This window comes from Miniopterus natalensis, chromosome 14 (assembly GCF_054644295.1).
Source record: "Miniopterus natalensis isolate mMinNat1 chromosome 14, mMinNat1.hap1, whole genome shotgun sequence".
Classification (NCBI taxonomy): domain Eukaryota; kingdom Metazoa; phylum Chordata; class Mammalia; order Chiroptera; family Miniopteridae; genus Miniopterus; species Miniopterus natalensis.
The window spans coordinates 22,127,549-22,137,901 of NC_142094.1; the positions used below are offsets into that span (position 1 = coordinate 22,127,549).

General features: G+C 53.4%; 1 protein-coding gene across 1 annotated transcript in view; it reads right to left on the reverse strand.

The window, feature by feature from the left end:
* The window catches only part of ADAMTS14 (ADAM metallopeptidase with thrombospondin type 1 motif 14), a 74,778-nt gene extending 64,759 nt beyond the window's left edge, over positions 1–10,019 (reverse strand). Inside the window, exons 1-2 of the mRNA XM_087824367.1 lie at positions 9,713–10,019; positions 7,641–8,083 (exon numbers count right to left, since the gene is read on the reverse strand). Coding sequence (XP_087680493.1) covers positions 7,641–8,083; positions 9,713–10,019 — 750 coding nt within the window. The remainder of the gene's footprint in view (positions 1–7,640; positions 8,084–9,712) is intronic.
* Between the last annotated feature and the right edge of the window lie 334 nt (positions 10,020–10,353).

The following is a 10,353-nucleotide window of genomic DNA, read 5'->3' on the forward strand; positions in this document are numbered from 1 at the left end:
CCCCTGGGAAGCCTTCCTTCTCAGGAAGCACCTCCCTTCTCAGTACTCACCTCCAGGCCACCCACTGAGTGCATTACGCTTCCCTGCATTTCCACAAGACACCGAAGCATAGTGTGGTCGGTCTTGTCTCACATCACCTACTGCGTGTTGACCTTCTCTTTAACCTGTGGGCTTCTGGAGCACAGGCAGAGAGGGTTCCGTTGCAGCCCTGCACTCCCAGGACCTAGTCAAGGCCCTGCGCCTGGGCAGGGCCCCACAGGTTGTTAATGGAAGACTCCATTTGGCACCTCTCAGTATCCTCCTGTCCTGGAAGGTAGTGGGGTAGCACAGATGAGTTGTAGAAGTCACACTCCATGTACTGCGCTATTTGACCCACTCAGCAGAGAAAGCTGCTGCGGCAGAGAGAGCAGGCCTTGGCCAGCCTGGGCACCGCAGGTGGCCTCAGACTCACATCAAGAACACTGATAATCTATGTACTGCTGCGATACAAGGGACTCTAACAATATTTGTAGTATTTTTCACCATTAACAATTACTGTAATTACTGTAGTCATTACTGTAAAAATAAATATTACTATTAATAATAGCCTCCATTCTTAAGGCCCCACCGTATACCGGATCCCTCACTTTTTTTTTTTTTTTTTTTAAATATATCTTTATTGATTTCAGAGAGAGGAAGGGAGAGGGAGAGAGAGAGATAGAAACATCAATGATGAGAGAGTCATTGATCGGCTGCCTCCTGCTCACCCCCGACTGGGGATCGAGCCCGCAACCCGGGCATGTGCCCTGACCGGAAATCGAACCCCGATCGCCTGGATCCTAGGTCGACGCTCAACCGCTGAGCCATGCCTAGCCCGGCCACTTTTTTATACTATCTTATTTGATCCTCTGAACAACCTGATAGTTGATGGCTCTTCTCCCTCCTTACAGATGAGGAATCTAAGCACAGACAGACTTAGAAATTTATTCAAGGCCACACAGCTAGTCTGTATCAGAGCAAAGAGACCCCTCACTTTCTGCCACCCTAGACTGCAGCTTCTTAATTACTACTAACAATGCCTGCCACTGGCCTTTCTATGGGCCAGGCACTTTTTGTAACAGTTTCATTGAGATATAATTCCCATACCATACAATTCACTCATTTAAAGTATAGAATTCAACGGCTTTTAGTTATAGGCATAGAGTTATTGCAACCACCACTGCAATCAATGTTAGAGCATTTCAACACTGCATAAAAATACCCGACCTTTTAGCTATCAATCCCAACCCCACCCCACACTCCCATTGTAATACCATTTTAAAAACTAAAGGACTGAGGCTCAGAGAGCTTCTGTGACTTGTACAACATTATATAGAGGTAAAAAGAAGGGCTAGGACTCAGCCTCCCCTGTTCCCTCCTGACACCATTGGCCAGGGGCCTACTCAGTGTAACCTGCTAAAAATACAGCATCTATAGCCCTGGCCAGGCGGCTCGGTTGGTTGGAGCACCTTCCCATGCACCAAAAGGTTGCGGGTTCAGTGTGTGTACGGGAGGCAATGGATGGATGCTTCTCTCTCACATCACTGTTTCTCTCTTCCCTCCCCGCTTCCTCTCTCTAAAAACATATCCTCGTAATCATCAGACAGATGCAAATTAAAACCACAATGAGGTATCACTTCACACCTGTAAGAATGGCCACCATCAACAAATCAACAAATGACAGGTGCTGGCCAGGATGCAGAAGAAGGGGAACCTAGTGCACTGCTGGTGGGAATGCAGACTGGGGCAACCACTATGGAAAACAGTGTGGAGGTTCCTCAAAAAATTAAAAATAGAGCTGCCTTTTGACCCAGTGATCCCACTTCTAGGAATATATCCTAAGAAGCCAGAAACACTAATCAGAAAGAATATATGTACCCCTATGTTCATGGCAGTGCAATTTACAATAGCTAAGATCAGGAAACAGCCCAAGTGCCCATCAGTAGATGAGTGGATAGAAAAGCTGTGGGACATTTACACCGTGGAATACTACGCAGCTATGAAAAAGGATCTCGTACCCTTTGGGACAGTATGGATGGACCTGGAGAAAATTATGCTAAGTGAAATAAGCCAGGCAGAGAAAGACAAACATCACATGATCTCACTTATACGTGGAATCTAAAGAACTTAATAAACTGATGAACAGAATAGATTCAATGACATGGAAGCATAGATCAGACTGATAAATGTTAGAGGGATGGAGGAGAGTGAGAGGGTGGAGGAGGAGAGAGTAACCAAAGAATTTATATGCATATATGCACAACCCAAGGACACAGACAATGGTGGGGAGAGGGGCTGGAGAGGGGGATGGGACGGGGTGGAATGGGTCACTGGGGGAGAAAAAGGGACATCTGTAATATTTTAAACAAAAATAAACCAAAAATAATAATAATAATAAATAAAAATAAAAACATATCCCCGGGGGAGAATTTAAAAAAAAAAAAAGCACCATCGCATTGGCCAGTTTTTCTCAGTGGTTAGAGCATGGGTGCATGGACCAAGGGGTCTCAGGTTCAATTCCCTGTCAAGGGCGCGTACCTGGGTTACAGGAGCCCCACTCCGGTTGGGACGTGTGCAGAAGGCAACTGATCAATTTGTCTCCCTCACATCGATGTTTCTCTTTTTCTGTCTCTCTCCCCCTCCCTCCCTTCCAGTCTCTCTGAAAATCAATGGAAAAAATATCGTCTGGTGAGGATTAACAATAACAACAAAAATGCACCATCTGCAGAGAGTGGAAAATAAAACCAGATGGTTGACAAATCTTACACGTGCAGCCACTTCCGCACCAGTCCTGTGACTCACAGAGGCAGCACAGCCAGGCCCCATCGCCCCAATGCCGGGCAGCAAGGCCAGGACCCAGGAAGGCAGAGAAGTCTGGCAGTCCAGGTTCTAGATGGGCACAGGGAGCACACGGCCCCACAAGGAAGCAGGGACCCCTCTTTGCGCACCCCATTCCTATACTTCAGAAGCCCTGTAGGACCCACAAGGAATTGGCCCCCACCCCGGGCCTCCATGTTCCTCCCAGGAATTCAGAGGCACAGTCACTAGTAGAGGGTCTATTCTGCACCCAGCCCCAGTCAGGGGTCCTGCCCAGGCCTCCCTGCCCACAGGCCCTCGGAGGCTGAGCATGGAGGCTGCTGTAATAACTGGCCAGGCTCCCCGAGGGAGGCTCTGAAGAGCATAGGTTGCTACTGCTACCTGGGCACATTCTTAATCTGGACCCTAGGGTCTGACAGCCACCCCTGACCCCAGAAGAAGCATTGCGGTTGGACTTGGTCTTCCCACATCCCTTATTTCATCCTCTAAACGCCCTCAAGCTTCTCTGAGTCAGTTGCTCTCTCTGCTGGCCAGGGGCCCCACACTTTCTTCCTTGTTCACAATGTTTAAACAGTCCTGAGCCAATGCCACCTCCTCTGGGGAGTCTTCCTGGATATTGTAGCTAAAACAAATGGGTCCTCCTGCTGCTGCCTCACACAAGATTGTCATTTGTCAGCTTTTATATCTGGGTCCCCATTAGCCTACAAACTCATCCAAGGCTGGATCCTGGCTCCCTCAATCCTGAATCCCTCCCAACCCCCTCGCCCAGCTGTGATACCAGGCCCTCCAGAAGAGAGGTGGGAAGTAAGGTAAAGTGCCCATTGCTCAGTTTTAGGCATGAATTAACCGCAGTGCTTAGAATCCTCCCAGGGTCTGTCCCAGGTGCCCAGTGGTGAGTGATGCTATGGATGGCAGAATTGGAAGGGGTGATGGTCACTGCCCCACACTGCAGGTTCCAGTTGAAATGAAGATTGAGCCACCAGTTTAGACACAGTGCTTCTCACCAGAGCAGTTAAGGTGCCAAATGGCTGCGAGGCTGGCAACAGGGCTTTGTTCAGACCATCTTACAACAGGCAGGTTTGCTCGGCTGTGAGGGTCAAGCTCAGGACTGGTATCTTTACTCTCTCCCCTACAGCCCAGCCCAGGCTTGGCAAGGAGTAGGCCCCAGGATTGACCAGCAAGAGAGGAGCCAACTATGGGTTTACAAGGGCCTAGCTTCAAATTCCTCCAACAAGGCCTGCCCTGTGTAACCAAGAGCCAAAACCATAGCTGGAAGGGGCTCTGAGCTCATCCATTTCCACCTCTGCGATGTACCTGGGAGGCAAGTGAAGCCCAGAAAAGGAAGGCACCTTGCCCAGGGTCACACAGCCACATCTCCCAACTCCCAGCCCAAATTCTTCTCAGGTAGCAGACTGCCGCATTCCTGCCCCGGCCCCCCTCTCCCATTCTGCCCTTCCTTCACGGTCAGACCAAGGCCCACCTGCCCAGTGTGTCTTCTCTGATCCCCTCCCTAACCCCATTCAGCATGGTGGTCCGTCAATTGCTTGCTCAAGCTCTTCCCTCTCCCAGAATGCCTGCGTTACTCTTTGGGCCCAGCAAACTTCTACTCATCCTTCAGGGCCCAGTTCAAATATCATCTTCTCTGATGGCACAGATAATATTTGCTCCCATTTACTGAGTACCCTCCCCACTGTGTTCTGATAAACCAACAAGGTAATGTTGAATCTACTTGTGGGGTCCTCACTGCTTGGCACTCAAGTTCCTCGAGGGCAGGGACCTGACTCTGTGCAAAGCAAGGTAATAGCAATATCTGCCTACACAGCCATTCCACTGAAGGGCTTTGCAAACTATAAAGTCCTATGCCACTGGAAGCTCTCTGCGTCATCTTCAGATCTCCTCCCATGGCTCAGTTTCCTCAGCTAAACAATGGTGAAGGTAATCAATGCACACGACATCATGTGTTCTGGGGCAGTACGCATGCTGGGACAATATGCATGCTGTGTCTGGGCCATGGGCGGGACTCATTCCTGTTACTGTTATTATTTGTGTCACTTTCATCTCCCTGTGGGCCTTGCTCATGGCCAGTGCTCAGTTCATATTTTCTTTGGAATGAATGGCTTCGGCATTTGAGATGTTGAAGAAAATGAGGTTAAAACCCAGAGACCACATGAAGATTCAGAGTTAAACCTTATCATTGAAATGCTGCACTGTAGCCTTTGAGTCCAAAGGTGGCCCCGCTGGGTCACTGTAAACAGTTCCTCACCCTCACACGCAGGTCTCTGGAATGGGGTAGAAGTGAAGAAAGTTCTGCCCTAAGGAGGCCTCTGTGCCAGGCTGTGGCCAGTCAGGAAGCTCGATGTGGAGGCCCTTGGGATTCAGACTGAGGGACTCGCCCCTGGAGACAGTCGAGGGCACAAGCAGTGGCCTGGTGTAAACACGGGCCCAGTCTGAGGCTCAGCCCTGTGAGATCCATTTCCACCCCTCACCAAGGGCAATGGGACGCAGGCGAGCCTCAGTTCCACTGCAGAACAGGCCTCTGGAAGCCCATGCACAGGACAGCCTCTGAGACCTGACCTGGCTTCTGCAAACATCATTCTGAATTGATTTCCACCTGTCAGAGAGCATCAAACGCAACCCCTCTTTGGACAAACGAGAAGCATAAAGCCCAGACATGGGCTGGAACTTGCTCAGGTCACACAGCTGATGAGAACACTTACCCAGAGGCCACCAAAAGTCAGCAACATCTGCCAAGCAATGGCTAGCCCCAGGCCCGCCAAGCAGCCTCCCACCCCAGACAACCAGAGTGCAGCTTGTCACCATACACCACAGCCTGTGGCCACCTGCTCTAGCTTCATGGGTGCCGGGTGAGGTCCTTCGTGACCCCGATCCCTGTGTCAATCTACCAGTCGGTGACCACTTATCAACAGGCTGCTCAACTAGTTCAATGACAGGGAAGTTTTCAGGGTGCAAAGCGAGTGGACAGTTACTTATCAGTTACTTATTAATAGTGACGACCATTCACTGACACCTTTGTTTGGTCCCCAGTGTGCCATTATAGTGGCAGTCAAAGAAGTAGGAGACCCAGTCCAGTCACTGCACAGCTGACAGCCTCCGTGGCTGATGACTATAGAAGGAGTTCACATGTCATTCAGCCAAGCCACCGGTATGCACCAGCGCTTTCTGTCTCTCCATCTGCATGGACTCTGCATCCCTGGGTGATTTCAAACATCTGTCACCTTGGATTTTCTACCAAAATGTGTGGCCACAGCACAGCGCTAGCCAGCAGGCTGACTGAGGGCTCCTGCTGCACAGAAATGCTGAGCCAGGGTGGGCCGGCAGCCAAGGCTCACCTGGCACCAGGACAAGGTTTTCGCCTTCTGCAGCTGTACTTACATCCTGGGTTTCCCAGAGTCCGTTCCATGGAACCCTTGCATTCCAGGCGATTCCACCCCAACGCTCAACTTTGAAAACCAACTGCTGCCTAGACCATGTCTCTCAGCGGGAGCCCTATCCCCTCCAATGGGCAAAATCTGGTTCTTTGGAAGGCAAAAAAATTAGTCTTTATATATAAAGCGCAGATATACATAGTTTATAAACATATAGTCAGTATATCTGTGGTATGAAAATTTCGTGGGGGTGGCAATTAGGAAGAATGTCTAAAAAAGCTCTTTGGCGGGGGGGGGCCTCATGAAAAAAGATTGAGAAGCACTGGCCTAGACAAAGGCAGCGATGACACTCAGCAGGAAGATCCCTCTGAAGGATGGGGAGATGGTGAGAAGTGCTCCCAGCCCTGCCAGGGAGGAAAGACTGCCCCCATATGACTCACCACTCTCTTAAAGCTGAAAGGCAGAAGGGCAAGTGGGTCCTTTCCTGGGACACATCAGCTCATATCTGACAAAGTAGAGACCATGAAAAGAGTGCCCACTGCTCTGAGGCTGCCACAGGGACTCAGGAGGGCCTGACACACTGAGGAAGGAGCAGTGAGGGGGCCAAGAGCCAGCAGGAATTGAGCGTGAGAAAGAGAGAAGCCGCTCATGGCTTTCTAGTTTGCAGTGTGGTGCCTGGGAGGAGGGAGCAGGTCCTAAGAGAGGGGACTCACCGAGCAAAGCACTGGGAAACAGCAGGCTGGTTGCAGGGATCAGAGACAGTGGGTAAAAGTAAGAGCAGCTAACACCACCAGAGGCTGGACCACATGCCAGGCAGGTGCTGACTGCCAACTGTGCTGCCCAGTAAGGCAGGTCATGTGATCATCACCAGCGTGTCAGCTCCATGTGTCCAGGGACTGTGTCTGCCTCAGGCCCTGCGGTAGCCCCCAGAGCCCGAATGGAGCTGGGCGTATGGGACACAGGCAGTATGTGCAGAAAGAATAAAGCCTCACTTTACACACAGGAAAGAATCACAGGGAGGGTAAGTAACTCATCCAAAGCCTTGTGGCTAGTAAGCGCCACAGCCAAGAACCAATCCCAACAGAGCCCGCCTTCCTAGCCCCCGTGTGCATCTGGGCTCAGAGATCCCTGCCAGGTAAGTTGTGGCCCCACTGTGTCCGCGGATGGTGAGGGGACGAACAAGATAAGGCATCATGCTAGCTGGGCCACTACCCACCTGGCGAGCATAAACCTGGTGCCAGCAGGGCTTGTGGGGTTTTCTCTGGAAAGCAGCACAGCCCAGACCACACAATGTACCCACAGGAGTCCCAAACATAGGGGAGCTTAGGAGAAAACCAGGTCTGCCAGGCTCAGAGACTGGGGCAGCCAGGGGCTGGAGGGAAGGGCAAAATGCGGCTTGAGGAAAGGATTGTCCCTTACCAATCCATCACAGTTGCTGATGGCGACAGCTGCCCCTGGCATGCCTGTGACACTCCCGGTGTAGACACACTCTTGCTGCAAGGGCTGTCGGAAGAGCTCTTGAAAGTCCTCCTGCCACTCTGCAGAGGCCCCGGGCACCAACAGCCGCCGGTTGGGCCGCAGGCGCAAGTGCAGTTCCTCCCCAAAAACAGTGACATTGAAGTAGAGGGAGTAGCGCTCCACTCGGTCAGGCTGTGGGGTGGCTCCTCTGCGGCGCAGGGGGCTGCGGGCCACCCGTAGGTGACTGGACTTTGAGAGTGGTGCAGGTGGTCTCTTCACTGCCTCACTCCCTGTAGAGGATACTGCTGGGCCAGACACCACATGGGAGAGGAAGCGTCCCTGAAAATCTGTGCTGCAGGGCACTGTCACACCATAGCCACTGAGCCTTCGGGAGAGAGGCAGCTCTGCTGGAGGTAAACAAAGAATTACTTCAGTACAGGCTGTACAAAGATGAAGGAAAGCCAGAAATCCCACTGGGGCAGGGAGCAATCTGCAACTCTGAGTGTCACCTTGAAGGGATCCCTTAGCCCAAGTTCATCCATTTCTTATCTCTTGCTTCCTGAGCCCTTGGATCTCTGCATTGGGATGAATGGTGTTCAAGTACTTTGTGGACATAAGTTGTTTCCAGGAGTCCCCAGGTCCTTTTTCAACTTAGCAGAAGAAAACAAATAATGCCAAGCAGAGTCCTGTCACTCTAGTAACAAGCTTTCCAACCTTGGGCACTGCAGAAGAAAGCACTGAAATTCCTCCGAAACCCCCCAGGGCAAAGAGAGGGTCTGCCCAAACATTCCCAATGTGCTGAAGTCACCAGACCAGCCTGGGGTAGGGCCCTCCTCCACAAGCTCCTTGAACGCAGCTGGCAAAACAAACACACCTAGAAACCCTGGGGATCTTGGGCACGTGTCAAGGAGAAAGGAGGAGCTGGAAAGGGAAAGGAGGGAATACAAGTTCTATATTTTTCCAAGTTTAGAAAGAAAACTTTTTTAAGCAGCATAGTGGCTGCCGAGACTTCTACATGGCCCAACCCAAGCCGGGTAAGTATAGATCTTCAAAAATAAAAAAAGACGCACAGGGTGACCTGCCCACTCCGACTGAATTAAGTGTGAGGTCATGGCCCCATGCTCCAGGCTGCATGCCAGCGGCCCCGTCCTCACAGCCCAAGCCAGGCCAGGCAGGAATGACAGCTCCCTGGCTGCCAGGCCTGGTGATTCATGGATATGAGTTTAGGAGGAATTTTCATTTCCACACAGCTCTATCTCCTGCCTCTCTAGCCCCCATCACAGCACTGATAAAACCTGGGAAATGATGTGTCCTGAAAATCCCCCATGTCCAACTCTCCTCTGGTTTACCTCTTACAGCACAGGAACCCCAAGACATCAGCTAGAGGGATCCAACTGGTACATGAACAGAGCTCACAGACAAGCAACCACCCTGCCTGGAAATCACGGGAGCCACCTCCCCATGCTCAGAGCCCAGGACTCACCTGACACTGCAAGGTGAGGGTGGAGTGTGTTTGATCTGTGTGTGACAGGGTGTCTGCACAGAGCGTGACAATGCTGGGGAGCGGGATATGTGTTTCTGTGCAGGAGTGTTCACTGGGGTATAGGGTAACCACCTGCCAGCCTGATTCTATGTGTGTGACAGACATCTGCACAGATGTACACACACACGCGCGCGCACACATGCATACAAGTTGGAGAGAGAAGACAATGAAAGAGAAAAATGCACAGGAGAGAGAGTGAGACAGAGAGAAAAAAACCACAGAGACAAAGAGACAGATGTACAAGCCCTAAGAAGAGAATCCGCATTTCCAAATCCTCTCCTGGGGTCTCTCTCCAAAACTTGTGCCAGAAAGTTACAGAAATCGTGGGACAGAGTCGATGGCACAGGGGAAGAAAAGAGAGCTTAGCCCGAGCGTGCGCACCGCCTCCCACCCGCTAGCACGCTGCCCAGCTCCTCAGGCACCGTCGGGTCACCCTGACCCGCGTGCACCCCAGGCCCCACGCGCCCCTGCGCGCCCCACCCGCACGCACCTGGGGTCCGGCTGCCCGCGGCGGCGCAGAGCGCACAGTGCAGGGGCAGCAAGCAGGACAGCAGCGCGCGGAGCGGAGCCATGTGGCCGCGCGGGGACGCAGGCCGGGCGGGCGCCGGAGCCCCGAGGTCCGGGCTGCGGGCGAGGCTAGAGCGCGCCCGGGGCTGCGGGAGCGCCGACCGGCCGGCCTCCGCGGCCGCCGCCTCCCGCCCGCCCGCTCCGGGTCCCCAGCGCGGCGCCGCCGCCGGGACAGCTGGCTCCGGGCGCCCGAGGCTGCCGGCGGGAGGGCGAAGCAGCCGACGTGCCATGGCCCCCAGTGCCAACTGTCGGCGGTCGGCTCCCCCGCGCCGTGATGCCCCGGGACGCGCGGGAGCCGGGCGAGCGGCCGGCGGGGCGGGCCGGGGGTGGGCACTCCCGCGGGGCGGGGCCCGCACGGGCAGGAGCCGGGGGCGCAGCGCGCGGGGGCGGGGCGCGGGGCCGGGGACTGCGGCGGCGAGCGGCCCCGCCGGATCGGAAGTGCCACGCGGAGCCACAGCTGCGGCTCAGAGCGTCGGGAGCGAGGGTCCCACCAGCTGCCCGGGGAGTACCGGAGCGAGAGCCCGTAGCTGATTTACTTGGCTCCTCTGCTCCCCTTGCTTGGCC